The following is a 27,389-nucleotide window of genomic DNA, read 5'->3' as shown; positions in this document are numbered from 1 at the left end:
GCATTTTAGTTGGAACTGAGACTGAAGTTGAAGGGCTAAGGCCTAGCGGTGGGGTTCATGGCCTGCCACTCCACCCTCTCTGGTTGAGAGCAGGATTGCTGCATAAAATGCAGGACCCCTAGTTAAGCTGGAGTTTAAGATAAATAACAAATAAGATAAGTATATCCCAACTGTTGCATGGGGCATACCTACACAAAACTTGTTCCTTGATTATCTGAAATCCAAATCTCACTGGGCATCCTGTATTTTTACTTGCCAAGACTGGCAGCCTCCGTGGAGAGGCCCCCAGCCCTCCCTCTGCACCTGCTTAAGCACACTCCCGGCTCTGCGCACCTGGGTCCCCAATGATGACGGTGGCTGAGTGGGGCTGGCCGAGGCGAGCCCCGAACTTGGGGTTGGTGAGTTGAATGTGGAAGCGGCGGGTCTGGCGGCCCTGCAGGAGAGAGTCTATCTCCTGCAGCTCCAGGAGCTTCACCTGCAGCTCCTTCCAGGTCTCCCCAGGTTGGAACAGCAGCTCACCCTCTGCGGGGATGTAGTCCTGGGAGTGGGATGGGGTCAGGGTCAGACCAGGGCTGGAGAATGAATCACACCAAGCACTCCACCCCGACCTCGTGCATACGGCAGAAACCATCACACACAGACAATCCCACGTGGACACGAAATGGCTCATGTTCCTATAACACCTCCTGTGCATCAAGCACTTTACAAATCTTAGCTCATTTGACCCTCACAGCACTGTGAGGGGGAGCTGTTACCGTCCCCAATTTACAGATGAGGAGCCGAGAAACTTGCCCAAGCTCACACAGATAGTTGTGCTAGAGCTGAGCTGAGATTTGAACTGAGGCCCAGAGATGGGGATTTCTAGCAGATACAGAGAGTCCCATACAGGCAGGCCCCACCCAGGGAGAGAGGACCTGCCCCCCACACTGTGGCTCTGAAGCCGGGGATCCCACCAGGCCCCAGGCCCTGCCTCTTGGATAAGGTGCCTCCATCAGCTCCAGTTTCCTTCTTTCTTTCTTTTTTTTAAGGTCCTATTTATTTGAGAGAGAGAGAGAGAATGAGCATGAGCAGGGGGAGGGTCAGAGGGAGAGGGAGAAGCAGACTCCCCTCTGAGCAGGGAGCCCAATGCGGGGCTTGATCCCAGGACCCCGAGATCATGACCTGAGTCAAAGGTAGATGCTTAACCGACTGAGCCACCCAGGCGCCCCTCCAGCTTTCTTCTTTCAATGCCTCAGAGCTCTCCTGAGCGTCTGGGATGCGAGGGTCTGTGTGTACAGACATGTATGGGGTCCGTCAGCAGCAACGGGGGGGGGGGGGTCCTGCTCACCTGAGACCACTAGGTGGCGCTGCAAACTAACATTTCGAATCTAGGCCCAGCAGGGGGCAAATTCAAGGGCTACAAACCCAGATCCGGACGAGGCAAATCCAAGAAAAGCAGGAGTTACCTGCTAGACAACTGACCGGGGCGGTGGGGAGGGGGGACTTCAAACGTCAAAGTCACAAAAGACAAAATGGGAGAATTGTACTAGATTAAAGGAGGCTTCAGACACATGACAAAATGCAATGCCAGATCCTTGCTTGGTTCTTGGATTGGGGCAAAAAAAAAAAAAGCTATCAAGGACATTGTGGGGACATGTGAACAAGCAGAGATCTGAATATGGACCAATTATTAGGTAATACTACAATGTGAGGTTTCTTAAAGTTGGTAATGATGAAGTTGTGTAGAATAGCCTTGCTCTCAGCAGGGGCCGGCAGAAGCTGTAGGGTCTATGTGATGTCTACAGCTTCCTTTGAATAGTTCCGTAAACAAAATGAAACGGAACACAACTTTCTCTGTCTCTCTACAGTTACAGATGAGAGATGCATATCCGATGCACATACATTTCTATGTACGTGCATCTATTCCTGTGTCTACAGAGAAGGAAAGACAGAAAACAAATATTAATTGGCGACTCTATGTAAAGGGTAAATGGGCGCTAATTTTATTAGTCTTTTCATTTCTCTGTAGGTTTGAAGTTTTTCAAAATAAAAAGTTGGGAAATAATAATAATAATAATGTTTTTTAAAACACATAAATACCGAAATATCTTTATAAAAACACAACAGGATCGCCAGAATCTCTTAGATAATTTGGTGTATTCAGTGAAATTTACGGACCTACAAATTCTTCCTTGGAACTTTTATTGGGAGCACTGGCATTCATGAGAACTGTTCCATCGAATAAAAGGAAGTGAAGAAGAGGGTGTGGTCAGGCTTCGGGAGCCCGCTGAGCACATGCTCCCTTGCATTTGCCTAACAGGACTGTGGGCCCCGTGACATTACATTCTATTACTCTCTAAGTGAATTGCTGATATGAATATTTTTAGTTTGTAAATGTTGATAATAAACTCAGAAAAACAAACCTGTAAGCCAAGCCGAGCACAGGCAACACCTGGATTTGGTTCTTCCGGAGACTGGGGCCCAGTGATGGAGGGGACGTGGGCCCACGTGCTTGGCAGTGCCGGCCTTCAAGGGCTGCTCCTGCAGCTTGGCCCTGGGAGGGCCTGCCAGGCAAACCGTGACAGCCCTTGGGGAGTCTGTCTAGGGCCATGTGGCCTCTGATCCCACCTCAAGAAGCCCAGAGCCTCAGGGCGCCTAGGTGGCTCAGTCGGTTAAGCGACTGCTTTCGGCTCAGGTCATGATCCTGGAGTCCCGGGATCGAGTCCTGCATCGGGCTCCCTGCTCAGCAGGGAGTCTGCTTCTCCCTCTGACCCTCCCCCCTCTCATGTGCTCTCTCTCAAATAAATAAATAAAATCTTAAAAAAATAAAATAAAATAAATTTAAGGGGCGCCTGGGTGGCTCACTCGTTAAGCATCTGCTTTTGGCTCAGGTCATGATCTCAGGGTCCTGGGATCGAGCCCCGCATCGGGCTCCCTGCTCTGCGGGAAGCCTGCTTCTCCCTCTCCCGCTCCCCCTGCTTGTGTTCCTGCTCTCGCTGTGTCTCTCTCTGTCAAATCAAACCTTTAAAAAAAATTTTAATTAAAAAAAACAAAAACAAAAAACGGGATGCCTGGGTGGCTCAGTCGGTTAAGCGTCTGCCTTCTGCTCAAGTCATGATCCTGGAGTCCCGGGATCGAGTCCCACATCGGGCTCCCTGCGCAGCAGGGGGTCTGCTTCTCCCTCTGCCTTCTTCCCTCTCGTGCTCTCTGTCTCTCATTCTCTCTCTCTCAAATAAATAAATAAAATCTTTAAAAAAAAAAAAAAAGACAATGCTATAAAAAAAAAAAAAAGAAGCCCAGAGCCCCAGGGGGCGCCTGGGTGGCTAAGTCGGTTAAGCATCTGACTCTTGATTTCAGCTCAGGTCATGATCTCAGAGTCCTGGGATCAAGCCCCGAACTGGGCTCCGTGCTCAGCATGGAGTCTGCTTGTCCATCTCCCTCTGACCCTCCCCACTGCACGCTGTCTCTCGCTCTCAAATAAATAAATAAATAAATAAATAAATAAATAAATAAATAAATAAATAAATAAAATCTTAAGGAAAAAAAGAAGAAGAAGAGGAAGAAGCAGCCCAAAGCCCCAGGACTGGGGCAGATGGGGAAGTCCATTTCACTCTGAAGGGTTTGGCTGCCCTGATAGATACCGGCTTGTTGGAAGGAGACATGACTGCTCTGGACGTGTCCCTGGCCGCGACGGGGCCTCACCTCGGGCACCACTGGCACTTCTGGTGAGCGAGACACGCCTGCTGCCGAGTGGCGGGCGCAGGTAGAGGCAGGTGTGTCCTTGGGAGGCCAGCCAGGGGCACCTCCAGCAGCCGGGGACTCTGGCTCTCGCTGGGACCCTGGGAAACGCCATTGACCCCATGGCGGAGCCTTACCCGGTTGCCCTGCGCAGTGTTATCCTGTGTGTGGTAGGACACCTGGGACTTGCCATTGTCCAGGATGCGCCGGACGACAGGAATGCGGGCCACGTGCTCCCCGCCGCTGACCGAGTACTCGGGCTTCTCAAAAGACACTATCCCGCTGGCTGCAAGGACCCAGGCGACAGTCAGGGCGTCCTGGCCTCCGTCCCTTCTCCACACCCACCCTCCCTCTGGCCCGGCCCCGCCTCGACGCCAGGAGTCTGCCTCTCATTCCTCACCCCACCGCCCTCTGGGGAGAGCAGAGGAAGGGAATGGAAATTTCTTCCAGAAAAGACTGAGGGAGCTGGAACAGAGTCCCACTGACATCCCGGACGTGTCAGGGCAGAGGAAGGAGGCCAGGCAGGGGCGTAGCCAGAGGAGAGGCCCCGAGACTGAGGACCGGGCCAGAGCAGGACAGAGTCCTGTGTTTGCTGGAGCAGGTGGGCAGGAGGGCTCAGGGGCCAGAGCAGGCCCTCCGGATGCAGGAAGGACGGTCATCAACAAGCCGAGGTTCCCCGAGGAGCAGGTAGGGAAGGCAACAAGGGCGTCAGCGGGACGGTGTGTGCTTCCCCTCCCACAGCCCTTCCTGCTCTCCTGTCCTGGCATCCTAGGGAGGTCTAGTCAACCTCCTAAGTTCAAAGGCCAGAAGGGAGGGAAGAACAATGGGAGGGACGGGGGCAACTTCAGGAGGACCCAGCACCCTACGAAGAGTATAACAGAAGCTCCCACATGAATGCTCACTACCAGGCACGTACCGCGACGTACCCCTCTCGAGAGCCAGACGCCCATTTTACAGATGGAGAAACCAAGGCTCACAGAGGTTCAGTGACTTGCCTATGCCACGTGGCCGGGCCCCATTTCCACTCAGGTATCAGGAGGAACAAGGGTTCGCAGAGCCCCCTTTCTGCCCACCCCTGCTCCCTCCGCCCTGATCTACCTTGCTCCTTGATGATGGTGATGTTTACGAGGCGGCGGCCGAGGGTGGCGGTGCCCATGGGTACGTCGATAGCCTCCACCAGCAGCTGCTTCTCATCGTCGTCCTCAGGCCGGATGAAGAGGGGCACCCGCACGTCTACCAGCTCCACGCCCTCCTGGAACTCCACCATGCCCCGGGCATCTGGGTGGGTGTTGGGGGGGGCAGAGAGGGGTCAGGGGGCCCCACTGGGGCGGGAGGCACAAGGGAGTGGTGCAGGGAGCCTGCCCACCTACCCTGGTCTGCAGTGAGGGTGTAGTAGCCCGGGGCCACCTTGAGCTCATGGAAGGACCCCTGTTCCACATGCTTCTCTGTCAGCTTCAGCAAGGCCTGCTTGGCTGAGCGGGGTGCCGTCAGTACCGTGTCCACGATGGTGTGGTCCTGCCTGGGGTAGGGGTGGGGGGTCAGGTGGGGATGTGTCAGGCGGGCCATGATGCTGGCACTTGACCGTCCATCCCCCACCCTCCTGCTTTTCCTCTCCCCAGCAGGGGACATGATGCCTGGCAGCAAAAAGTGCAGGGTCTTCGGAACTGGGCAGTCCTGGAGGCCCCTGCTGGCCCCACCACCTCACTCTGAGCCTCAGTCAAGCCACTGTGCCTCCTTGAGCCTCAGGGTCCTCATCTATGAAATGGGGCCCCTCCCTAGACCCTCCCATCTATGAAATGGGGCCCCTCCCTAGTCCCTCCTGATACCTGAGTGGAAATGGGGCCCGGCCATGTGGCATAGGCAAGTCACTTAACCTCTGTGAGCCTTGGTTTCTCCATCTGTAAAATGGGCGTCTGGCTCTCGAGAGGGCTACTCCTGGGATCCCTCCCTTCAGGTGGGATCCCAGGAGTAGATGCAGGACAGAAAAGATGCTACGGGTGTGGGCACTGGAGTCAGACAGGCTGGGTTCAAATCCTGGCTCTATTTCTCAGTAACTAGGTAATGTGGGCCAAGATGCTTGACCCGGGGCTGCCCCACCCGTGTGCCTTCAACTCACTTTTTCCCGGCGTTGGGCTGCTGCCTGTGGGGACCAAGAGGGGGCTGTGAGCCGCATGGTGTCTGGGGTGGAGGCATGCCCTGCTTGGGGGGGTGTCCCCTAGAGTGGGCAGTATGGGCAGCCCCCCCCCCCACCAACCCCAGGCACCCAGGACCCACCGGAACTTAGTCTGCTGGAGCTTATGTGAGTCTGTTATCTGTCGGTACACCTCATTCAGCTGCCAGGCAAGGAAAGGCATGAGGCTGGCGTCCCGGGTAAGCCTCCCTACCCAGAGCCATGCAGGCCCAGTGGACATGGTTGGCTGGGGACATGCACAGGGGCCTGCACATTGCCTTGTCCCCTTCTGGAAACATTCATAGGATGACCCCAGGCCAGGCACATGTCCAAGGAAGCCCCTCTTTCCTATGCAGAAAAATCCAGGTTCCACAGCAGCTTTCCCTTGCTCTCCCTCTACCGGGATCACCCCCAAGCCCAGAGATCAGCTTCTTTGGCCCTTACGTTCTCCTCCACCTCCTGGCGCAGCTGGTTACACTCCCGCGTGTCAGGTTTCAGCAGGTTCTCGGTGCACAGGCGGGCGAGGCGCAGGGACAGCCCGTAGGGCACTAGGGATAGGCGGGGATGGGGGTCATCAGCCCCCTGCACAGCAGGCATGCTGGAAGCCCCCTCCAGGAGCCACGCTAGGATGGTGGGGGGTGGGGGGGACCGGTGAGCCGAGAGCCTGAGGCCTGGAGCACCATCAGGAAGGGCAGAAGGTGGCCAAGCCTGTGCTTGCACCCAATACCCGGAGAAAACGGGAATGCTGTGACTTGAAACCCGGAACAGTGGTGAATGTGCCCCAGGCCCCAGGGGCACTGCCAAGAGCCACCGCCAAGCCCCCGCCCTCACCCAGCTCTGTGGGGTTGGTGCTGGAGGCGTGGGTGGCAAAGCCAGGCCGCTGCACGTTGTTGGTGATCTTCCATCGGACCGTGTCCCGTCCCTTGAGGTTCCCGCTGCGTAACATGGGCGTATCCAGGTGGTCCGAGGCCATCAGGTTCTCCCGCAGCATGTAGTGGTCTTCCTTAAAGCCCACCATGTGACCTGCATGACAGGGTCCTCCGCATGGGGCCTCACCCTAGGCCTTCCCCGCCACACCCCCTCCGGGCGGGATCCCAGGCCTCCTGCCTCTGTTCCAGACTCAGCCCCTATTTCCCCTCCACCCTATCTGGGAGCACGAGCAGTCAGAGCCCTTGCCGCCCCTGCGGATGCTGGGTCAGTACCTCGGTTGCAGCAAGGGAGAAGTGCCAGGCAAGCCTAGGAGACAAGGTGGGTGCGGATGAGGGCTGGGACAGCTGCCTCAGCTCACAGAGCCCCCCCACCTACCCCGCTGTCCATGCCAGTGGTCCAGAGGGGCAACAGTGCCTTCCCCAGACACCAGGATATCAAGGAAGTTGAAGGGATCTAGGTGTGGAGCACACAGGGTGAGTATGGAGGGTGATGGGGGCAGAGGATTCCCAAAGTTCATGCCATGGGACCCTGGTCCTGCCAGATGATCTGTAAAGGATCTATGATCCAACCCATTTGAGAAGCACTGAATTCATTCCCCATGCTCCTCTTAGAGTTTCACTATGCATACAACTAGCTCAGAGGCTCTGAGAAGTCCCGCAGAGAGGAAGCCTCTTTCCCAAATGTATTTGATCAGAGATGTCTTTATCTCTGTAACACACACTAATATCCCACGATACTGGGGCTACTACACAGCGTCTCCTGTTTCTACAATTCAGTATCCCGAGCCGGGCCCTCCTCCATGCTTTCTTGCCTCTTATCTCTTCTCCCCAGTGAGACTATCAGCTCCTGGTAGTTAGGCCCTTTCTTCCTTGTTGGCTCCCCTGGCCCTTTGCATGTGCCTGACCTGAGGACAAGCAGTCTCAGGTCCGGGCCACTGATGGTTGGCAGAGGCAAAGGGCTGGCGTGGGGAGGGCACTAGAGCTGGGCAGAAGACGTGGGTTCACCTGGCCTCTGCCACCTATGAGGACCTTGGGGGGGGGTTGGAGACCCCAGGGTGAGTGGAGACCCTGGGGTAAGTAGGGACACTGGTGGGAAGTGGGACCCTGGTGGGGGATGGGGACCTGGTGGGAGTAGAGGTCCCTAGGGGGGATGGGGGCCCCTGGCGGAGGTGGGGTCCCGGCAGGGGGCCCCCCGGGGTAAGCGGCCCCGGTGAGGGGGGTGGGGGGCTGGGGGACCCCTGGGGTAAGTGGGCGCCTGGCGGGGAGGCGGGGGGACGGCAGGGGGGCGGGGGGCCCCTGGGGTAAGCGGGGACCCTGGCGGGGGGGGGGGGGGGGGGTTGGGGCCCCTGGGGTAAGCGGCCCCGGTGGGGGGCGGGGGGGGCTGGGGGACCCCTGGGGTAAGTGGGCGCCTGGCGGGGAGGCGGGGGGACGGCAGGGGGGCGGGGGGCCCCTGGGGTAAGCGGGGACCCTGGCGGGGGGGGTGGGGCCCCTGGGGTAAGCGGCCCCGGCGGGGGGCGGGGGGGGGGCTGGGGGACCCCTGGGGTAAGTGGGCGCCTGGCGGGGAGGCGGGGGGACGGCGGGGGGGGCGGGGGGCCCCCGGGGTAAGCAGCCCTGGCGGGGGGGCAGGGGGCAGGGGGCGGGGCCCCTGGGGTAAGCGGCCCCGGCGAGGGGGGTGGGGCTGGGGGACCCCTGGGGTAAGTGGGCGCCTGGCGGGGAGGCGGGGGGACGGCGGGGGGGCGGGGGGCCCCTGGGGTAAGCAGCCCTGGCGGGGGGGGCGGGGGGCGGGGCCCCTGGGGTAAGCGGGGACCCTGGCGGGGGGAGCTGGGGGACCCCTGGGGTAAGTGGGCGCCTGGCGGGGAGGCGGGGGGACGGCAGGGGGGCGGGGGGCCCCTGGGGTAAGCGGGGACCCTGGCGGGGGGGGGTGGGGCCCCTGGGGTAATTGGCCCCGGCGGGGGGCGGGGGGGGCTGGGGGACCCCTGGGGTAAGTGGGCGCCTGGCGGGGAGGCGGGGGGACGGCAGGGGGGCGGGGGGCCCCTGGGGTAAGCGGGGACCCTGGCGGGGGGGGTGGGGCCCCTGGGGTAATTGGCCCCGGCGGGGGGCGGGGGGGGCTGGGGGACCCCTGGGGTAAGTGGGCGCCTGGCGGGGAGGCGGGGGGACGGCGGGGGGGGCGGGGGGCCCCCGGGGTAAGCAGCCCTGGCGGGGGGGCGGGGGGCGGGGGGCGGGGCCCCTGGGGTAAGCGGGGACCCTGGCGGGGGGGGTGGGGCCCCTGGGGTAATTGGCCCCGGCGGGGGGCGGGGGGGGCTGGGGGACCCCTGGGGTAAGTGGGCGCCTGGCGGGGAGGCGGGGGGGGGGGCGGGGGGCCCCCGGGGTAAGCAGCCCTGGCGGGGGGGGCGGGGGGCGGGGGGCGGGGCCCCTGGGGTAAGCGGCCCCGGCGGGGGGCGGGGGGGGGGGCTGGGGGACCCCTGGGGTAAGTGGGCGCCTGGCGGGGAGGCGGGGGGGACGGCAGGGGGGCGGGGGGCCCCTGGGGTAAGCGGGGACCCTGGCGGGGGGGGTGGGGCCCCTGGGGTAAGCGGCCCCGGCGGGGGGCGGGGGGGGGCTGGGGGACCCCTGGGGTAAGTGGGCGCCTGGCGGGGAGGCGGGGGGACGGCAGGGGGGCGGGGGGCCCCTGGGGTAAGCGGGGACCCTGGCGGGGGGGGGTGGGGCCCCTGGGGTAAGCGGCCCCGGCGGGGGGCGGGGGGGGGGGCTGGGGGACCCCTGGGGTAAGTGGGCGCCTGGCGGGGAGGCGGGGGGGACGGCAGGGGGGCGGGGGGCCCCTGGGGTAAGCGGGGACCCTGGCGGGGGGGGGTGGGGCCCCTGGGGTAAGCGGCCCCGGCGGGGGGCGGGGGGGGCTGGGGGACCCCTGGGGTAAGTGGGCGCCTGGCGGGGAGGCGGGGGGGGGGGGGCGGGGGGCCCCCGGGGTAAGCAGCCCTGGCGGGGGGGCGGGGGGGCGGGGGGCGGGGCCCCTGGGGTAAGCGGCCCCGAGGAGCCCCCACCTTGCAGCAGGCGCAGTACTTCCAGCAGAGGAGCAGGAGCAGCACCAGGAGCAGCAGCAGGAAGATGAGCAGAGGGATGAGCCACCAGAAGGACCTGGGTGGGCAGTCTGCGGAGGAAGGGAAGGAAGATAAGGAGGGAGGCGATGCCCACTCCCCACTGGCTGCCAGGCCACCCGCCGGCCCTGCCCGCCGGCTCACCCTTCTTGCTGTGTACCAGGACAGTGCTGTTGGGCCCGGGGGCTCCGTCGCCCTCCACGGTGTAGCTGTACGTGCAGTCATCCTCCTCATCCCGGAAGGAGCAGTGCTCCACCACCTCCTCTCCTGCACCCACAGGTGGTCAGCAGGTGCCTCGGGCCTGGGGAGGTGCTCCCTACTCTGGGGCCCACCGCGCCCACTGCAGGGACGCAAGTCCCTGGGCACAGGGCCAGGCTGAGGTGGGGCGCCACCCTGTCCCCGCCCAGGAGCATCAAAGGCTGCAAATCTGTGCTCCCCCCTCCCCATCCTGGGTGTCACTCAGGAACTTGGCTTCTAGGACATTTAGCTGACCTGGAAGAGAGGAGGCTGTGTGCTCCCAGGGCCCAGTGACGTGCCCCTACTGTGTTCGTATCCCTGCCCGGCTCTCTGCCCCCTGCCTAAGCCAGGCTCCCCCTCCGTGGACTCTTTGGTCCCTACTCAGCTGTGCCTCCTGCCCCTGGGGTCTGTGAGTCCTGTCTGCATTCTGTGACCTCTCCCCGGGCTGGGATCCCTCCCCTCTCTCTGGTCTGCATGACCTCAACCCAGACTGTGAGCCCTCGGCCCAGCTCTACAGCAGCCCCGCCCAGCTGAGTGACACCCCTACCCATCGGATGCCCCATGCCTAGGTTCTTAGCAGCCCCGTCCTCAGCACTGCCTCCCACCTCTCTTAAGCTCGTCCACCAGCTTGACCTTGAAGCTGCACTCCTCGCACGTGCGGCCTTTCTTCTCACCGGTGCCCCAGGCTTGGCACTGCACACAGGAGCGCAGGTCCTCGCAGAGGCCCAGGCGGATCTGGGTAGGGGAGGAGGGGGGTGGGGGTGTGCTGGGTGGCCGCCAGGCCGGCTCCCCTAACCTCACTCACACCCCTGGCTGGCTCCTGTATCACCAGGCTCAGCGCTTCCTGCCCGCCCTGCCCTGTGCCTAAGGCTCCCATGCCCACACGCCAGTGACCTTGGCCTCACCGCTGAGTAGTTGATCTCACAGATGGTGTCCGTGTAGAGCGACTGCTGGTTACAGTGGCAGCGGCCACACTCGCAGTAGCCACGCCCGTTACAGATGCCCTAGAGAAAGAGGACGCACCACTGAGGCACTGGTAGCCCCGTCCCTGCCTGAGAGGGTGGGTGGTGCTGGCTAGGGTCCCTTCTGCCACCCTGCACTGCCCTCCTGGTGCCCCGGCCTACCCCACTGCTGTCGATGCAGGTGGCATTGCTGAGAGGACAGTCACAGCTCAAGCCTGTCCATCCAGGCTCACACACGCACTGGCCCATGGAACAGCGTCCCCGGTCTACAGAGAGCGGGGAGGGGTAGGAGAGGAGAGCCACATTCACTCCTGCAGTCCAGGCTGCCCATCTGCCAGGCAGGGCCTGTGGTTGCTCAGCCTGAGCTGGGATTTCTCCAGCCAGGGGCAGATCCATCTCTTCTTTTTTTTTTTTTTTTTTTTTTTAAGATTTTATTTATTTATTTGACAGAGAGAGACACAGCGAAGAGACGGAACACAAGCAGGGGGAGTTGGAGAGGGAGAAGCAGGCTTCCTGTAGAGCGGGGAGCCCAATGCGGGGCTCAATCCCAGGACCCTGGGATCATGACCTGAGCCAAAGGCAGACGCTTAATGACCCAGGCGCCCCCATCTCTTCTTCACTTTCTTGGAATCTCCTTCCCTCCCTCTCTCCGATTCCATTCTGCCTTCTACTTTCCACTCTACAGCCAGAGTCATTATCCCAAAACACAAATCGAATCATGTGTCTCTCTGGTTTAAGAACCTCTAATGAGTTCTGGCCAATGCAATAAGGTAAGAAAAAGAAAGAAAACATGTAAGTATTGTAAAGTAAGAAATAAAACTGCCATTATTTTAAATATTAGGAACATGGGGTGCCTGACTGGCTCAGTCAGTGGAGCATGTGACTCTTGATCTCAGGGTTTTAAGTTCAAGCCCCACATCAGGTGTAGAGATTATGTAAAAATAAAATCTTAAAAAATATATATTAGGAACATGTCACAAAATATCAAAAAGAACTTGCAGATAAATTATTAGATTTCATAAGTGATTTTTTTTAATTTTCTAAGCTTATAATGCCCTTTTTTAAAGATTTTATTTATTAATTTATTTTAAAGATTTTATTTATTTATTTGACAGAGAGAGAGATAGCGAGAGCAGGAACACAAGCAGGGGGAGTGGAGAGGGAGAAGCAGGCTTCCCGCTGAGCAGAGAGCCCGATGCAGGGCTCGATCCCAGGACCCTGGGATCATGACCTGAGCCGAAGGCAGACGCTTAATGACTGAGCCACCCAGGCGCCCCAATAAATAAAATCTTTAAAAGAAAAAAAAAGAGAGGGATGCCCAGGTGGCTCAGTTGGTTAAGCGACTGCCTTCGGCTCAGGTCATGATGCTGGAATCCCAGGATGGAGTCCCACATCGGGCTCCCTGCTCAGTGGGAAGTCAGCTTCTCCCTCTGACCCTCCCCCTTTCATGCTTTCTCACTCTCTCTCCCTCAAATAAATAATAAAAAACCAAAATCGGGTGCCTGGGTGGCTCAGTCGTTAAGCGTCTGCCTTCGGCTCAGGTCATGATCCCAGGGTCCTGGGATCGAGTCCCACATCGGGCTCCTTGCTCCGCGGGAAGCCTGCTTCTCCCTCTCCCGCTCCCCCTGCTTGTGTTCCCTCTCTCTCTGTGTCTCTCTCTGTCAAAAAATAAATAAAATCTTAAAAAACAAAAAGAAAAACCAAAATCAAAAAAGAAAAAAGAGAAAAAAAGTTCAAACTGGACTAGAGCTGGACCCACCCTGGATGGACCCCACACCCCCCGCATTCTGGTCCTGCCTCCTTCTCCAGCAGCCTCCCCCTCCCCTCCTCTCACAGCTGTGCCTGTGCCAAATGCCTGCCTTCCTCCAGATGTGCTGGGCTCTCCTTTTGTTTCTCTGGGCACACTCTGGCATGGACGACTGAAGCAGAGACATGACAGACAAAAGCAAGAAGGGAGGAAAGGTAGGAAAGCAGGGGCTTGACCTCCAGTGACAAGTAGACAGTTGGGGCTAAATAAGTAATTGATGGCTGGATTTTCATTGATTCTCCTCCATTCAAACCACTCAATCCGGGCGCCTGGGTGGCTCAGTCAGTTAAGCGACTGCCTTCGGCTCAGGTCATGATCCCGGGGTCCTGGGATGGAGTCCCTCATCAGGCTCCCTGCTCTGCGGGGAGCCTGCTTCTCCCTCTCCCACTCCCCCTGCTTGTGTTCCCTCTCTCGCTGTGTCTCTCTCTGTCAAATAAATAAATAAAAAATCTTAAAAACAAAAAACAAAAAACAAACCACTCAATCCTTCCTGTGGCCGCTGGGTGGGTTCTGTGACCCTTGCCCTGCTTGGAAGCCCTGGCCACACTGCATAAGCGTGTGGGGCTACGGTGGACACATAACTCCAGGCCCTGAGAGAGGAAAGACCATCATGCCACATACCAGCAACCACTGAGGATTCAGCTGGATGGGACCAATGCTCATGAGATGGCAGAGACCACAGGACCTCAGGGGCAGTGGTCTGAAGCACAAGCAGGGGCCTTGGGCATCAAGTCTGCAGAGGGGAGGGAGGTCCAGGTTGGGGTGGCCTTGGGGGAGGCACTTGGGGAGCCCCAAGGGGGGCTAGGTCTGAACTTGGGGATTCTGACTCACGGCCTGGCCCTCCACCCAGGTCAGGACCCCCGGGTTGCCCTTGCTGTCCCGAGCCCCCCAGCACTGGCCGCCGGGGCTGCCGAGCTCACCGTTACAGAGGACCCCGGAGGCACGGGGACACTGGAAGTTGTCATACTCGCAGAACAGCCCCTCGTAGCGGCCTTCTCCATAGCAGACACATTGGCCACACTGGCACTCGCCACGCCCAGAGCACGGCTTGTCCTCGTCCTCCCGCAGGCAGGGCGCTATGTCACTCAATGAGCCCGTGGAACAGCTGCAGGTCTTGCCGCTCCTGAGGAAGGAGCCAGTCACTTCCCCACAGCCCGCGGGGAAGGCTGGGGCTTTTACCAACCCATTGCACAGATGAGGAAGCTGAGGCTCGGAGAGAACCTCAGTGGGTCCAAGTCACACAGACAGCGGTGCCTGAGCTGAGACTCAAACGTCCGTCCCCAGACCCTCCCAGGGTCCCTTCCTCAAGTCACCATGGACTTGTTCGGTGTCTTGAAGCTTTAAGAGCCCTCACTACCCTTATGATGAGCTCATTTCTGATTAGGTCACACGTGCGCATGGTTCAGAAAACCAAATACAAAGGGATGGAGTGAAAAGTAAGTGTCCCTCTCGTGTCTGTCCCCCATCAGCCAGTCCCCACACCCTGCTGGCCACCACTGTCCTGATTCTTGCACCTTTTCTCAGAGATATTCTTTTTTTTTTTTTAAGATTTTATTTATTCATTTGAGAGAGAAGACACAGAGAGAGAGAGAGAGAGAGCATGAGCAGGGGAGAGAGGCAGAGGGAGAGGGAGAAGCAGACTCCCCACTGAGCTGGGACCCAAACATGGGGCTCGATCCCAGGACCCTGGGATCAGGATCTGAGCTGAAGGCAGACCCTTAACCATCTGAGCCACCCAGGCGCCCTTTAGAGATATTTTTTATGTCTATGTATTTTGAAGTGCTTTGAGCTGGATCCCCCTCACAACTGGGCATGCCCCTTTCCGAGCCTCCCTGTGACCCGCCATCCCGCCCTCAGCTGGGTATCCGTGGTACACCCCACATCAGAGCCTTATGGTGGCCAGGGCACCCCCGCACACTCACCAGCCCTCACTGCACACACAGTGTCCACACACGAAGTCGCCGTGGTGGTTGCAGCGAGCTGAAAGCTCCTCTTTTTGCTGGAACGAGATCATGGTGGGGTGCAACAGGGCCCCTGGACATTTCTGCTGCCTCCGCCCCTCCGGGCACCCCGCAAGGCAGGCATGGCCCCCGGAGGCTTGGCTTCATTCCTCGGGGCCCCAGGGCAGTTGGCCAGCCCTTCCCTCCCGCCTAGCAGGGCCACATCGTACCAGCTCACATGGACACACGTCGCAGATGATGCCCGCATCCATCCAGAGGCCGTCCGAGAAGGAGGGCTTCAGGTGGATGTTGCCCTTCTGGTCCTCTTCCCCCAGCTGGCACACGTGAGTCCCATCCACAGACTCCATAGCCCGCAGCTGCACCTGGTATGTGCCCTGCAAGGACTCCACTGTCAGCCAAATGGACATTGATAAGAGGCCCCTGTGTTCCATTCGCTCATCTGAGCAACCCTCCGAGCTCTGTGCTGATTAATCCCCACTCCGCAGATGAGGACAAGCTGAGGAAGGTGTCAAAGTCATCCAGGTGGCTAACCCAGGGGGCTTCGAACCCAGGCCTGTCTGACTCTGAAGGCCACACTCTTTATTATTATTATTATTAAAAAAAATTTTTTTTAATTTTATCTATTTGACAGAAAGAGAGACACAGTGAGAGGGAACACAGCAGGGGGAGTGCGAGAGGGAGAAGCAGACTCCCCACTGAGCAGGGAGCCCGATACCCTGGGATCATGACCTGAGCCGAAGGCAGACACTTAACAACTGAGCCACCCAGGCGCCCCCCCCAAATTTTTTTTATTAAGTAATTTCTATGCCCAACGTGGGGCTCAAACTCATGACCCCAAGATCAAGAGTTAGCCAGGAGCCCATAAAGGCCATGCTCTTGACCTCTGCTCAGGCAGATCCCCCCCCCACTTGGCAGGGCCTTGTGCCCATCCTCCCCTTCCCAAAACCCCACAGAGGCTTACCACTTTCCCCCGCTGGATGTGAAAGGACCCAGTATTTGTCTTTTGTAAGTCATTGGAGGTGACCTCTGTCCGCAGGCCTCGGGGGCTTTCCAGGGCCCGGATGTCCAGGTTGGAACGAATGCGCTGAAGAAGGGCAAGCAATCAATGGTCTGGGAGGGGGAGCCTGGGCTCACCCACTCTGGCTCGGCCTGGCTGAGCTCCACCCACTCTGCACCAAGGACTGAGGGGGAGTGGGGGGATCAAGGTGGCAGAGCCCACAGGAACTTGGGGCCAGGCTAAGGTGGGCATCTCAGGGCCCCCAGGGAACAGCAGAGGCCCTTCCTCACTGGCCTATCTTACTTCTCAACCTCTACTTGGGCCCTCCGTTGCCCATTCTGCCTCCTCCCCAGCCCTGCCCCAGAAGGACTCCGACCGGGGCCCGCGCTGGCCCTCACGTTGAAGGCTTCCTGCAGCAACTCCACAATGTTGGAGGAGTCCTCTTGCAACACCCCCAGTGAGGAGACAGGAAAGTACGTGTGCAGCTTCTGTGGGAGAGAGTGCCGGCCCAGGGCTAAGCCTTCAACAAGTATCACCTCACTGAATCTGGACAATAGCTTTGGGGTTATCCTCCCTTTGCTGATGGGGGAGCTAAGGCCTAGTGGGTTCTGGAGCCTGCCCTCCTCACCCCTACCTGCTTGGGAGTGGGGTTGGGGGATGGGTACATGAACTCCCTTTCCCATCAGGGTCCACCCCTGGGGGAGCCAAAAGCTCTGGGAAGGAAAGAAGGAAGAGAGGGAGGGAGGGAGGGAGGGAGGATGTCTGAGAAGTCCCGTGGACTCCCCTCCCGCCCCCCTCTTGCCCAGGGAGGCCTCCGCCCCGCACCTCGTAATAGCTGTAGGAGTAGTTGGTGACAGCGAAGATGGGGATGATGTTGTGTTTGCCAAGCAGGCGCACCAGGGTGGGCACGGACGGATAGTCCTGCGTCTTGTACTGGGTGTAGGTGCCCGAGGAGTCCAGGTGGCATGCCTCGTCATTGCGGCTCATGATGCCAGCCAGCACGTTGGCACCGTCTGCCTCATAGTGGAAAGCCGACTCGGTGGAGAACACCAGCAGGTGGGTGCTGTCGGGCCGCCAGCCAATGTCCCTCTGGGAAGGACACGGAGGAGAGGCCCATCGAGCAGGCCGCCTACTGAGGTCCTGTGTCACAGTGTCGCGTATGACTGAGAAAGCGGGTCCCAACATGAGCTCAGCTAAGCCACAGGATTCACGGCATCACGGACAATGCACGGGACAGCACGTGAGCCATGGCGGTGGGCAGCGGAAAGTGGCAATGAGGATGCGGGAAGGATGCAGGTGGGGGTCTAGCACGCAAGACCCGAGCTAGCTTCCTCCGACTGGCCCCCCAGGCTTCATAATTACTCTGAGGGAATATTTTAACTGCATGGGAAAATGTACACCCACAATGTTGAATGAAAAGGCTGGTTAGGGGAGCCTGGGTGGCTTAGTCGGTTGAGCATCTGCTTTTGGCTCGGGTCCTGGGATCAAGCCCCGTGTCGGGCTCCCTGCTCAGCGGGGAGCCTGCTTCTCCCTCTCCCTCTGCAGCTCCCCCTGCTTGTGCTCTCTCTCTTCCTCCCAAATAAATAAATAAAATAGATATAAAAAAAAGAAAAGGCCGGTTAAAATAGATACAGCTGTGCATGGATTTGGAAAACTGTATTACAAGCTAAAATGCTCGTGACAGTGTTAATTGAAAAAAAAAAAAAAGCAAGTTTCAGAATTTTAAGTACACTGACTCCAGCTATATAAAGTAAGGAAAGGGAACAAAATATGCTGGTGGGATATCAAGTGGCTGGCTGGCTGGCTGGCTGGCTGTGGTGAAATTATGGGCGATTTCTGTTCTTTGTTTTCCAAATTGTTTATACGATGGGTATATTATTTGCAAAATGAAAAAATTGCTGTGCACGTAAAAACTGCCCTCTTCAGCTGCCCAGTGCAGTTGGAGACTGTGGGTCCTGGAAGACTGGCATTAGCAGGGAGATTGGTGGTAGGCTGGCTTTAGGGCAAGGAAGATTCCAGAACCCCAGAACTCATGTCTGCTTCGCTGGTCAGTACAAAAGCAGCATGCCTACATGCTCAGGCCGGGGGACCTTGGATCCCAGCACATCTCAACCTGGCTTATAATTGTGGGCCCCCTGGAGGGTCTTAGCTTGTCTTTGGGCATAGGGGTCTCGGCCTGACACCAGAGCAGGCCGGTGGGCAGCTCATGCCCTTGCAGAGAAGCACAATCCTGGTCTGGGTGGGCAGGGCACTCCCTGGCACTCACCGTGCACACGGCCACCTGCAGGATGGCATCAAAACCTCCTTCAGGAGCGTCCAGGTTGCCTGAGATCCGCTCCCCTAGCAGTTTATTCCGAAACTCTTCCAAGTTTTCTGTCAGGCTGATGACATTCTTGAAGGAGAAGGGGGCGTCACTGTTTGGCCAGGGCTCCTTCAGCCTGGGCAGAGGTGGAGGGAGAGAGAGAGACAGAGTCAGGAGAGAAGACCCCCATGCCCCTGTGCCCACCCTCTCTGAAAGTGGCCCACTGGTCCACTTCGACCAGAACACTTGGAAGTGCCCTGGTGGCGAGGAGGTGGGCCCCGTGGCTGGGACCCCTGCCCACTCGGTCACTCACTTCTTTCTTTTTTTTAAGACTTTACTTATTTTATTTTTTAGAAAGATTTTTATTTATTTATTTGAGAGAGAGCGAGCGAGCAAGGGTGGGGGGCACATAGGGAGAGGGAGGAGCAGACTCCCAGACTCCCCAGCTGAGCAGGGAGCCCGATGGGATCATGACCTGAGCCGAAGGCAGACGCTTAACCGACTGAGCCACCTAGGGGCCCCTCAGTCACTCACTTCTCAGGCCTCATGTCTGTCTGAGGGACGCTGACTTTGTCCACAAACTTGCCAAATCCAATAGTGTAGTCATCAGTGAGCTCTCTCAGGACCTGGGCTGGGTGTCAACAGGAAAAAGAGGGGGCAGCTGAGCCCCAACACCCCCACATCAGCAGAGGGGGCCAGGGGCTGGCTCGGGGAGGAGGAAGAGGGAAAATAACCTCCTGTCAATACCTTGCATGTGAACATCAGTTCATGCTCACAGTAGCCCTTGTCCCTGTTCACAGACGAAGGAAATGGGACTCGGGAGGCCCAGAGTCATGCATGGAGGGGGCAGCCAGGAGCCTGGAGAACCTCAGCCTCATGGCCATGAGTGTGCTCCTTGTCAGGGTCAGAGGGCTCTGCTGCCCACCCAGCCTGAAGTCCTGAGTAGTTAGTGGGGTCTGGCTAGGACCCACGCCTCAGAATGGGAGGGAAGGGATTTCTTGGGGGGCTCAGATAGCCTATCCTTCCTTGTGGCATGGGTATAGCCATCCTGAGCCCTAGCCTCCCAAGCAGGGGCCCAGACAGCTGGATGAGGCCACCCTCTCCATTCCCTACCCCACTGTCCTCTATGCTGGCCCAGCCATACCCAGTCTCTCTCCCATCTGCTTGAGGTTGTCCAGATCGTCAGACATGGAGTTGGAGAAATCCATGAGGATGTACAGGTCCATAGGGCTCTTCTCGGGCTCGAACACCTTCAGCTCAAAGTGTTGCTCCTCGCCAGGCCGCAGCCGGACCCGTAACCCCTGGGGCGACACCTGGCTGCGCTGCAGGTTGGGGTTAATCGGGGTGTCCTGTGTCCAGGGGAGGGGGACAGCTGGCTGGAGGGTCACTCCAGAGACCTGATGGGGAACCTCTCAGCCCAGCCAGCGGACACAGTGGACCCCTGTAAACAGCCGGCCTCGAGCGTGGGTGGGCCCACTTCCCTTGACCCCCACTCCGGGCACCTCTGTGATCTCGAAGCTGCTCTCCATGACCACTAGGCTCTCCCACCGGCAGCCGGCAGCCAGCAGCTCTGCCTGGGTGTTGCAGCGCCGCTCCTTGAACATCTGGCCAGAGGAGGTGGGGTCAGGGGGGCAGTGCCCATCCCCTGGCTGTCCCAACCCTGGATCTCTCCTGACCCTTGCCTGTTCCACACCCGCCTGGCCTGAGGCTGGGCTGAGGGTGCGGCAGGTGTGGACTTGGTCAGAGCCCGGCATGGGGCATGATGGGGTGGGGCACCCGGGTTGGGGAACTGGCCAGGGCTGGCGCTGGGCTCAGGATGGGAGGCAGGCTCACCTGGTCCGTGCAGTAGGCACATTCCCTGTCCACGCGGATGCACTCTGTGCAGCTCTTCACCTGGGCCCTCTTACAGCGGTTCGCTGGAGGGCAGAGATGAGCAGACCCAGTGAGATGAACCTCACCAGGGACCAAGTCCTTTCCTGCGTGTATCCTCATTGGAGAGAGGCAGGGATTCTCTCTCACTTTACGGAGGAGGAAATGGAGGCCAGTGGGTAGGCAGTCTGCCCCACTGGCATATCTGGGGCAGAGCCAGTTCTCACACCTGAACTTCCCCTCAAGTCCGGATGGTGCGGGCTGAGACAGAAGGGCTGGCCCATTTGCTGGTGGGGACACCCTGGCCATCCCTCCCCTGCTCCTCCAGGGGACAGGGGACTGTGTCTGCCTTGCTTATTGCTGTTTCCTGGTACCCAGCCCAAGCCCAGCACACAGTAAATTGTTAGTAAATGAATGAAGAAAAACTCCAGAGTTTCCCCAAGGGTTACTGGGATTCCCTTTGGTTCTGTTCAGTTAAAATCTCAGTGAGGGGCGGGCACCTGGGCGGCTCAGTCGGTTAAGCATCTGCCTTCGGCTCAGGTCATGATCCTGGATCCCGGGATCGAGTCCCGCATCGGGCTCCCTACTCAGTGGGGAGTCGGCTTCTCCCTCTGCCCCTTCCCCCCACCCCCCTGCTCGTGCTCACGCGTGCTCTCTCTCTCAAATAAATAAAATCTTAAAAAAAAAAAGAAAATTTATAATAAAAAAAATCAGTGTACACAGTGGGTGGCCTCCTGGGTGGTGGGCGATGGTGCGTGGTCAGTGTTTAACACGGGCTCTGGTCGGGAGGGAGAAGCCCTGCCTTGCAGCATTGCCCGTGTTCCCACCATGGTCTATTCCAGGCTACCAACACAGCTTTCTCTGAAGGCAAAATTTTTATCGGTAGGAACTGACCGGAAGAGAGTCACCGGCCTCTCCTCCAAGTTCCCACAAAAAACACTCGGCAAGTGCCTCCAGGTCGCTGAGTGGGCAGCTTCTCTCGCCTCTAGAGCAAGTCTTCCTCGGTGTTCTGGGCCATAAGGCTCAGGCTCACTGCTCCCCAGCCTCGAAGCGAGCCGTGGTTGTTTGTTGAATGGCCAAGTGAGTGTCGGGGTAAGACGCCCTGTGGGCGGCCTCCATATGAGGGCAGTGCCTTGACAGGGGTGCCCCCGCAAAGGGTGCTGCGGAGGCATGCCAGACTCACCCATTTCCCCGGGGAAGCTGACGCCCAGCAGGACTGCCAGCAGCAGCCTGGTCCACGGGCTGGGACTCGGTCCTGCCATCCTCTTCCTCCTGTATAATGACAGCAATAACTGACATAAGACGTTCCCCAGCCTGGGTCCCTGCCGGTCAGAGCTCCAGCATTCCCACCGCCCAGGGGTGGAAACTGAGGCTCAGACAGCTTCAGTGATGTTCCAAGGCCACACAGCCTGCAAATGGCGGGATCCAGGGCCCCCAACTCCTCTTGCCATCTCTGGAGTGACTAGATGCCCTGCAGGCCTGCACCCTGCCCCGGGAGGCCCCACCCTCGCATCACTGAGGACTATAGGCTTTGAGCTTGTGCTCATGCCAGGTCTCCTACGCTGATCTCGTGGAGAGCAGGGCAAGGCTTATTCTGCCTTTGGCTTTCAGATCCCAGTGGGCCTGGGTCAGGTCTCACCCAACAGGGGGCCACCCCTTGAGGGCCTGGCTCTACCCTCCCGCCCTGTCTCTGTCATGGCCTAATTGCCCTTTAAGGAAGGTGGTGTGGCCGGGGGAGAGGGGACCCTCCCAAGATCTGGGGCCTGCAGAGGGGAGGAGGGAGCTGGCTGTACCCAGCTAGGCTCTGCAATGACTGCCTGGCCCATCACTGGTGGGGTCCCCTGCCCTACCTCCTACCCTGCCTGCTCCAGAGTTGAGTTTTCGGGGTCCCTGAGCAGATCATCCTTCCAGAAGTTAGTCTGGAGCTATGTTACAAGCCTCTCCTGCTCACACATACACACACACTGTGCCACCTCCCCAGGGTTGAGGAAGCCTGTGGAAGAGGGCAGGAAGGCACTGCCTCCCTCCCTCTAAGGCATGTGGCTCCCAGGAGGCCATCAGCAGCCCCAAAACATCCACAGGCTGGGGAAGAGCTGCCATCTCAGAGGGGCCTGGGGTAAGGAAGCCCTGAGCCAGCCGGGGGAAATGACTTTCCTGCAGCCTTGGGGTGTAGGCACCACACCCACACGCTACACAATACAGGTTGCAGACTTGGACCTCCCCGGGGCACCATTATACACGCGGGTACGGGCACTGGAGGGACGAACCCGGCTCTGACTCACCCTCCCGTGCCCACAGGCTGTGCACAGAGCAGACACGCGCCCAGCACTTCACCTACGGGATGGCTATTTCATCTACGCAGGAACCCGGTGGGGGATGACTGCATTACCCCATCTCCCAGATGAGGAGATAGAGATGGGGCACAAGGCTGCAGGGCTTCCTCATCCCACAGCCAGCGGGGGGTGGGGTGGGGTGGGGGGAGGGCGGACCGGACCAGGGCAGTCCAGACCCACCTCCATTTAACTTCTGTTATCCTCAGAGGCCATAAGATGGCAGTTAGGGGGCTAGTTATGCACTCAAGAGTGTTTTTGTTTGACTCAACTTGTGTTTACGAAGTTTTAAAAGTAACTGTCAACATTAAAAACAATGAGATTTCATGGAAAATTTAGGATTATGGGCTTACTGGAGGTTGTGGCCACAGGCCTGGCCAGGTGCTCAGGACGTGCACTCTCTAGGCAACCCTGGGAGCTCTCCCGGAACCACACTTCCTCCCATCCCACAGGACCCCTGCTTTCCTCCCACCCCACAGGACCCCTGCTTAGCACATCTGCACCTGCCCACCATAGCCCCTGCCTTCATGTTTTTGCATCTCCTGGCCCCTCGGCTGCTCTATCACCCCAAGAAATCAGGGCCCAGGAGACAGGCACCCCTTCCCCGCTGTCCCCCAGCTCTCTCTCTTCTCTCAGCCCCCAGCATGGAGAGAGACCCTCAGCCTTCATTTCCAGCTCTGTCAGATCCTGGGGCTCAGGGTGTGGCCAGGCCCTGATGGGGTGGGAAGGGGCCCAGCCGGGCTCTCAGAAGCCATCGAAAGTCCCTGCACCACAGCCAGAGGGCCACCAGGGGTTGAGTGGGAAAGGGGGCAAGCGCTGGAGGAGGCTGCAGTGGTGGGCATAGCTCCCAGGGCTGCTGAATGAGGTCAAGAGAACTTCCTAGAGGAAGGGAGTCCTGAGCTGACTTTGGGGGGAGGTCAGGCATGTACTTGGCCAAAAGGAGAGTCAGGGACTCCCCAGACCTCAGCAAGCATGTGCTTGGCCAAGGGGGCAGTCAGGGACTCCCCAGGCCCCAGATAGCCTTGCCGCACTGCACACAGCCGGCCAGGCCTCAGCAAACATGGAGAGCCTTTGCCTTTAGGTGGCTGCTGCCCCCGCGTTCTTTGCAAACCCCAGTGGGCCCAGCCCATAGGCCTGCCAGCCACCGCCCAGCCTCTGCCCACTTCTCCAGAACACCCACCCAACCCTCAGGGCTCTCTCCCTGCTGCCCTCCTTTAGCGCCTAGGTCTCAGGGCCAAGAGCCCTGTCCGGCTCCACTGCCCCGCTGCCCCAGCTGCTCCCCCGGGCACACCCTGGCAGCCGAGGCATGTGCCCTGGGCAGGATGGGGCCAAGGCCTGCCAGCTATTGGGAAGGGAAGAGCTGACGAAATACAAGCCACCCGGGTCTCCCAAAAGGGCCCCCTGATTTGCCGGCCAGGCTGGGGTGGGCACTCACTTTCCCCTCCTCGCCTCCAAGGGCCCAGAACGGACGCCCAGCTCCAGCGGTCCGGGGCACGGGAGGGGCGGGCGGGGTGCAGCCCGGCGACCCCCCGACTGCCCCCGGCCCGCGCCCAAGCCCCTGGCGCCTGCCGCGGTCGGAGGCTGGACCTACCTTGGCGCGCACTCGCGCCCTCCCCGCGCGGGGCTCCGCTCGGCCGCTCCGGCTGCAGCGCGCGGGCGAGCCGGGACTGTCCGGAGGGCGGCTGGCAGCGGGGCGGGCGGCGGGCGGCGGCCGCGGGGAGGGGACCGCTTTATGGGGCGGGCGGCAGGTGGGAAGGAGGCGCTGGTGAGTCAGGCCGGCCGCATTCCTGCGCGCGGCGCGCACCTGTCGGGGCAGGAGCCGGGCGCTGCCGCCGCCGCCGCCGGGCCCGCCCCCCGGAAAAGGCTGCGGCTCCCCCGGCGCCCGGCCCCTGCGCCCCGACCGGCGGCGGCGGGGGCGGGGGCGGAGCCTCCCCCCTCTCTCCAGTCCAGCCCCGGGCGCCGCGCCTCCCCGCCCCGCCAGGCTGCAGACTCGGCGCCCGGCTGCCTCGGGCCGGGGGGGGGGTGGGGGGTGGGGGGGGTGGGGGGGTGGCCTGTTAGCCCCCGGCTCCGCCCGCGCCCTCCCACCTCCGGACGCTAGGCTGTGAGCAGCCCCGCGGCCCCGACGGCCAAACCCGCAGTCGACCGTGCGCTTGCCTTCCGTCCTGTGCCGGCGCGAGGCGCGAGGCGCGGGCCCAGGGATGCCCCAGCCCGATCTGTCATTCCCGGGGTCCGCTCGGCCTCCCCTTCCCCCCGCCTCCACGTGTGTCCAGAGGGAGATCCCAGTAAGGACTGCTTCCCTGAGTGTCCTCAGGCAAGGTACTTAAACCTCCTTAAAATGGGAGTAATACCCATCAAGTGGCCGGCACCGACCCGACATGGAGTGGGCACTCCAGTTGTTACAGTTGTTCTTGACAAGCCGGTTCACAAATCTGACCCCTGCGGTCCTCTGCGTGCAGTCTTTCAAGTGCCACACGTGTTCAAGCTGGAGCCTCTCAAGTTGCTCCATGACCCCAACCTGGTCTCCTTCTCTCGCCCCACCTGCCAACAGTGCCAGACAACACCCCATGGCTAGCAGCCCGGCTGCCCAAACCATGCAGCTTCCGGCCACCGTGCTTTCGCTGGAGGCCGGGCCCTCTGCTCGGGATGTCTGCATTCTCCCACGCCGCTGCCCCCAACCAGCCTGGTTTATCCTTCTTTCACTTGAAGGCTGATGTCATGCTCCAGGGAGTCTCTTGACCTCCCTGCACCCTTGGTGGGATTATGTGTGCCTGTAGCCACCCCCCCCCCCCCCAGGGCATGGCTTTTTCTTCTCATTTGCCATATTGGCTTGAAATGATCTGTTTAGGGGTTTCTCTTTCCCACTAGACTGTGAGCCCTGAGGATGGATGCTCTCTAGCACATCTTTATTTTTTTAATTTTTTTGTTTGTTTGTTTATTTACTTTTCAGAGAGAGAGAGAGGGAGAGAGCACAAGCAGGAAGAGTGGCAGGCAGAGAGAGAAGCAGGCTCCTGGCCGAGCAAGGAGCCCAATGCGGGGCCCGATCCCAGGACCCTGGGATCATGACCTGAGCCGAAGGCAGACGCTTAACCGACTGAGCCACCCAGGCATCCCTCCAGCACATCTTTTAATTTCCAGGACCTAGCACAGTGCCTGGCACATAGCAGGTGCTCAGTGAAAGTGTGGCTGAACCAGATGGGATTGCCACAAAGCCTCCCAGCTGTCAGTGCTCTCATCTGTAAACAGGCTTGTGCCCTGCCAGCTCTCAGACTGATCACGGGGGCAGGTGGGACCGGATGTGGAAGTGCCATGGATACATGAGTGCTCCCTGCAACTGTGTGAGCCACAGTCTCCCTTGCCCGCCTGCCCAGTGGTCTTTTTTTTTTTTTTTTTTTTTAAAGATCTTATTTGGGGCACTGAGCCTGGGTGGCTCAGTCGGTGAAGCATCTGCCTTCAGCTCAGGTCATGATCCTGGGGTCCTGGGATCGAGCCCCATGTCGGGCTCCCTGCTCAGCGGTGAGTCTGCTTCTCCCTCTCCCTCTGCCTGCCACTCCCCCTGCTCTCTCTCTCCCTGACAAATAAATAAAATTAAAAATAAATAAATAAAGTAAGCTGTATGCCCAACGTGGGGCTTAAACTCACGGCCTTGAGATCAGGAGTCCCATGCTCTACTGACAAAGCAGCCAAGCACCCTCTGCTTAACGATGGGTCTCCAAAGTGGACTGCAGACTCTCCAGGGATGTGCCAGATGATCCACTGTTTTTGTGTTTGACAATGTACATCACTTATTGTAGAGTGGTACGTGTGTCTACAAATAAACAAGGTAAATGATCAACAGTGGATGTGTGATCAAAACAGTCTGGTGACCATTCTAGAGACCCACTGTCAACCACCTCTCTAACTGAGGGAGACACCCCTCGGGTGGACAGTTGCTAGGCCTGGTCTCTCCCTGGGGCTAGGGGATTGCTCAATAGACCCCTGTTAAATTATTTTTCCCCCAGGGGCATCTGGGTGGCTCAGTCAGTTGAGCATCTGACTTGATTTCGGCTCGGGTCATGATTTCAGGGTCCTAGGATCAAGCCCCACATCGGGCTCCCTGCTTAGCAGACAGCCTGCTTCGCCTTCTCCCTCTGCCTCTTCCTGGCTTGTGCTCTCCCTGTCAAATAAATAAATAAAATCTTTTGTTAAAAAAATAATTTATTTATTTATTAGACAGAGAGAAAGAGCACAAGCAGGGTGAGCAGCAGAGGGAGAGGGAGAAGCAGGCTCCCCACTGAGCAGGGAGCCGGACGTGGGACTCAATCCCAGGACCCTGGGATCATGACCTGAGCCAAAGGCAGCTGCTTAACTGACTGAGCCGCCTAGTTGTCCCAATAAATAAAATTTAAAAAAAAATTATTTCCCCCAACTTTTTTTTTATTATTATGTTATGTTAATCACCGTACATTACATCATTAGTTTTTGATGTAGTGTTCCATGATTCATTGTTTGCGTATAACACCCGGTGCTCCATGCAGAACGTGCCCTCCTCAATACCCACCACCAGGCTAACCCATCCCCCCACCCCCCTCCCCTCTAGAACCCTCAGTTTGTTTCTCAGAGTCCATAGTCTCTCATGGTTCGTCTTCCCCCAACTTTTTATTTTGAATATTTGCCAACATACAAAAACAGTTGAAAGAAGAGTACAAAGATCACTTGTATTTTTTACCACCTAGATGCAAGAGTTAACATTTTGTGGGGTGCCTGGGTGGCTCAGTTGGTTAAGCATCTGCCTTCGGCTCTGGTCATGATCGCAGGGTCCTGGGATCCAGCCCTGAATTGGGCTCTCTGCTCAACGGGGAGCCTGCTTCTCCCTCTCCCTCTGCCTGCCACTCCCCCGTTTGTGTGTGCTCTCTCAAATAAATAAATAAAATATTTAAAAAAATAAATAAAAAAATAAAAAATTATTTCCCCCCAACTTTTTATTTTGCGTATTTGTAAACATACAAAAACAGTCGCAAGAAGAGTACAAAGATCACTCATATT

At 58.8% G+C, this 27,389-nt stretch overlaps 1 protein-coding gene across 6 annotated transcripts in view; it reads right to left on the bottom strand.

Moving 5' to 3' along the window:
* Positions 1-24,215, bottom strand: part of ITGB4 (integrin subunit beta 4) — a 32,865-nt gene extending 8,650 nt beyond the window's left edge. The window contains exons 1-27 of one of the 6 annotated variants that reach the window (XM_045888452.3): positions 23,959-24,215; positions 21,221-21,309; positions 20,002-20,084; positions 19,671-19,772; positions 19,313-19,517; positions 18,703-18,799; positions 18,133-18,304; positions 16,692-16,955; positions 16,265-16,354; positions 15,831-15,953; positions 15,079-15,243; positions 14,831-14,907; positions 13,829-14,031; positions 11,264-11,367; positions 11,045-11,143; positions 10,745-10,874; positions 10,047-10,169; positions 9,849-9,955; positions 7,090-7,123; positions 6,719-6,910; positions 6,332-6,435; positions 5,992-6,050; positions 5,834-5,857; positions 5,088-5,236; positions 4,816-4,995; positions 3,855-4,003; positions 334-538 (exon numbers count right to left, since the gene is read on the bottom strand). In XM_045888452.3, coding sequence (XP_045744408.2) covers positions 334-538; positions 3,855-4,003; positions 4,816-4,995; positions 5,088-5,236; positions 5,834-5,857; positions 5,992-6,050; positions 6,332-6,435; positions 6,719-6,910; positions 7,090-7,123; positions 9,849-9,955; positions 10,047-10,169; positions 10,745-10,874; positions 11,045-11,143; positions 11,264-11,367; positions 13,829-14,031; positions 14,831-14,907; positions 15,079-15,243; positions 15,831-15,953; positions 16,265-16,354; positions 16,692-16,955; positions 18,133-18,304; positions 18,703-18,799; positions 19,313-19,517; positions 19,671-19,772; positions 20,002-20,084; positions 21,221-21,299 — 3,319 coding nt within the window. In that variant the 5' untranslated portion in view covers positions 21,300-21,309; positions 23,959-24,215. The remainder of the gene's footprint in view (positions 1-333; positions 539-3,854; positions 4,004-4,815; positions 4,996-5,087; positions 5,237-5,833; positions 5,858-5,991; positions 6,051-6,331; positions 6,436-6,718; positions 6,911-7,089; positions 7,124-9,848; positions 9,956-10,046; positions 10,170-10,744; positions 10,875-11,044; positions 11,144-11,263; positions 11,368-13,828; positions 14,032-14,830; positions 14,908-15,078; positions 15,244-15,830; positions 15,954-16,264; positions 16,355-16,691; positions 16,956-18,132; positions 18,305-18,702; positions 18,800-19,312; positions 19,518-19,670; positions 19,773-20,001; positions 20,085-21,220; positions 21,310-23,958) is intronic. The other 5 variants (XM_045888453.3, XM_045888454.3, XM_045888455.3 and 2 more) reach the window with 5 other exon arrangements.
* Between the last annotated feature and the right edge of the window lie 3,174 nt (positions 24,216-27,389).

The sequence above is a fragment of the Mirounga angustirostris genome, unplaced genomic scaffold (genome assembly GCF_029215605.1).
Source record: "Mirounga angustirostris isolate CCGP_5_RB_7025 unplaced genomic scaffold, mMirAng1.0.hap1 SCAF_17, whole genome shotgun sequence".
NCBI classification, from domain to species: Eukaryota; Metazoa; Chordata; class Mammalia; order Carnivora; family Phocidae; genus Mirounga; species Mirounga angustirostris.
The sequence above is the reverse complement of the archived record's forward strand: the minus strand, read 5'-3'. Positions and strand labels throughout refer to the sequence as shown.